Source organism: Chaetura pelagica, unplaced genomic scaffold, assembly GCF_000747805.2.
Source record: "Chaetura pelagica isolate M959 unplaced genomic scaffold, ChaPel_1.0 scaffold68, whole genome shotgun sequence".
Lineage (NCBI taxonomy): Eukaryota > Metazoa > Chordata > Aves > Apodiformes > Apodidae > Chaetura > Chaetura pelagica.
The window spans coordinates 3,847,579-3,849,689 of NW_009954407.1; the positions used below are offsets into that span (position 1 = coordinate 3,847,579).

The 2,111-nt window shown below is 37.6% G+C and overlaps 1 protein-coding gene across 1 annotated transcript in view; it reads left to right on the top strand.

Moving 5' to 3' along the window:
- The window catches only part of CPED1 (cadherin-like and PC-esterase domain containing 1), a 145,115-nt gene that overhangs the window by 135,195 nt on the left and 7,809 nt on the right, over positions 1-2,111 (top strand). The window contains exons 19-21 of the mRNA XM_010004304.1: positions 795-1,015; positions 1,270-1,371; positions 1,567-1,654. Coding sequence (XP_010002606.1) covers positions 795-1,015; positions 1,270-1,371; positions 1,567-1,654 — 411 coding nt within the window. The remainder of the gene's footprint in view (positions 1-794; positions 1,016-1,269; positions 1,372-1,566; positions 1,655-2,111) is intronic.

The window sequence follows — 2,111 nt, forward strand, 5'->3', positions numbered from 1 at the left end:
AAAAACAAAAACATACAGAGGTGTTTGAATTGTCAGGGGAGTCTATAAAACAAGTAGGTGCAAACCTAAATTTGACTTCTTTCATTTGCAAGTTCAAAGTAACTCAGAGAAGACTGCTGGTACTTGAAGTACTTCCATCATCCTGATAGCACTTCTAACTCCCTTCAGGCCACAGTGCTTCCCAGTGATCATCTCACACATGACAGAACTTTATTCATATTATCCACCACAAAAATCACCTCCTTTTTTATTCCCCTCTGAAATGGCTCTGAAAGACCATCTCTCTCTACAAATAAGGCAACAGCTGTGTTCATGGATGTGTGTGTTACTTCAGTGTAAATTCTAATGAATCACATTTATGGAAGACATACTTTAACAAAGACATGCTGAGTAGGAACAAACCACATGAAAAACTGGACCAACAAAAGCAGGAAGCTGCAAGTAATCACAAGACTCTATGCTAGCAATTAGAAGTAAATATAAACTTAAGCAAAAGAAACTATCAAAAAGGATGAAACATGCAGTACTAACTGTACAGCCATAGCCATCTATAACCTGTACTTTTTGTCTTTGAAACACATAATAGAGCTTTTTATTAGCCAGATCACACAGATTTTGCTTAAGGAGAACACCAGTATGGAGATGACAGGGCTGCAGACAGGGCAGCTCACCGAGATATTTCATGTACATTATGAGAAGGGTTTAAAAAATCTCCAGACTAGCTGCATTCTTTCCTTAGCTTTTGGGTTTTGGAGTGAACAACTTCTAAGTCATATATTTTTTTCCATCCAAAGATCCTTTTTATAGGTGACTCCACAAACAGAGGGATGATGTACTATCTGATAGAAAGAGTGAATAAGACTCTTCAGGAATGGCAAAAGACTCACGATGTGAAATGTTATCATAACATCAATGAAGGGAAAACATTTATCAGTTACTCCTACTACCCCCAGTTTTGGATGAATGCAAGCCAGAGACCAACTTTTGAAAAAGCACTAGAACAACTGCTGCACAGGTACCATACAAACTGTTGCTGTCTTGTTTGTCTTCTAATTCCATTTGCAAATGTGTTTAATGTATTTTACAATTAAAGTCAGTGAACAATTAAGCACAACATGTGCAGCCCATATTGTGTGGTTGAAAAATAGTAGAAAATTACATCAGGCCTCTGATGCCAGATAGAGTTCATTGAAATGTGATGCAAAGCAGTTAAAATGTTTGCCATCTGTTTTAAGGCAACATTTGTTGTTTTTCCTTTCTGGGTTTCAGATCACGTCCCCTGGAGAACACAGACCAGACCGTATTAATTGTAGGTGGTGTTCAGTGGCTTAATTCTAATCACCTGCAAATTATCCAAAAGGTGTTGAACAGGTAATGTTATGTGCTTGCTGTTATTTCAAGTTTTGATATGATAAATTATGAGAAACAACTAAACCTGAAATTAAATACAAACATTTAATTTGTTTTCTCATGGGTGTGCACTTCACTGACTTTAAAAAATAAAAATGAAGAGTATTTTGATGTGTCTGTTGAGTAAAATGTATCATTTTTTTATTTTCCAAACAGGGAAAATCTATCAAATATCCTAGTAATTATAAAATCCATAGGAATGGGTTTTCACCTCCCAGTGGATGGAATACATTCTCTATCACAGGTAAGCTACAATATATTTAGAGTGCATTTTCATAAAATCATAGAATGCTTTGGGTTAGAAGGGACCTGAAAGATCATTTAGTTTCACCTGCCCTGCCATGGCCAGGGACAACTTCCACTAGACCAGGTTGTTCAAAGCCCCATCCAACCTGGCCTTGAACACTTCCAGGGAAGGGGCATCCACGACTTCCCTGGCAACCTGTTCCAGTGTCAATTTTCACAGAAGACGTCTGATTTCAGCAATAATTTAGCTGTCTGGTCAACATATGTTACAACTTCTGCTGAGCAAGCTTTAAGAGGGAAAGAATAATGTTTGTATTTGCTCATGCACTTGCTAGTCTGGTTTTAACTTATTCTACTTATTTTGTGGATTTTGTGGACTTTGCCGCAATCCAAGCACCTTTCTAGGTGGCACTGTCAGCCACCCCACAACCAGAAGAACCTTCAATATTAATCCT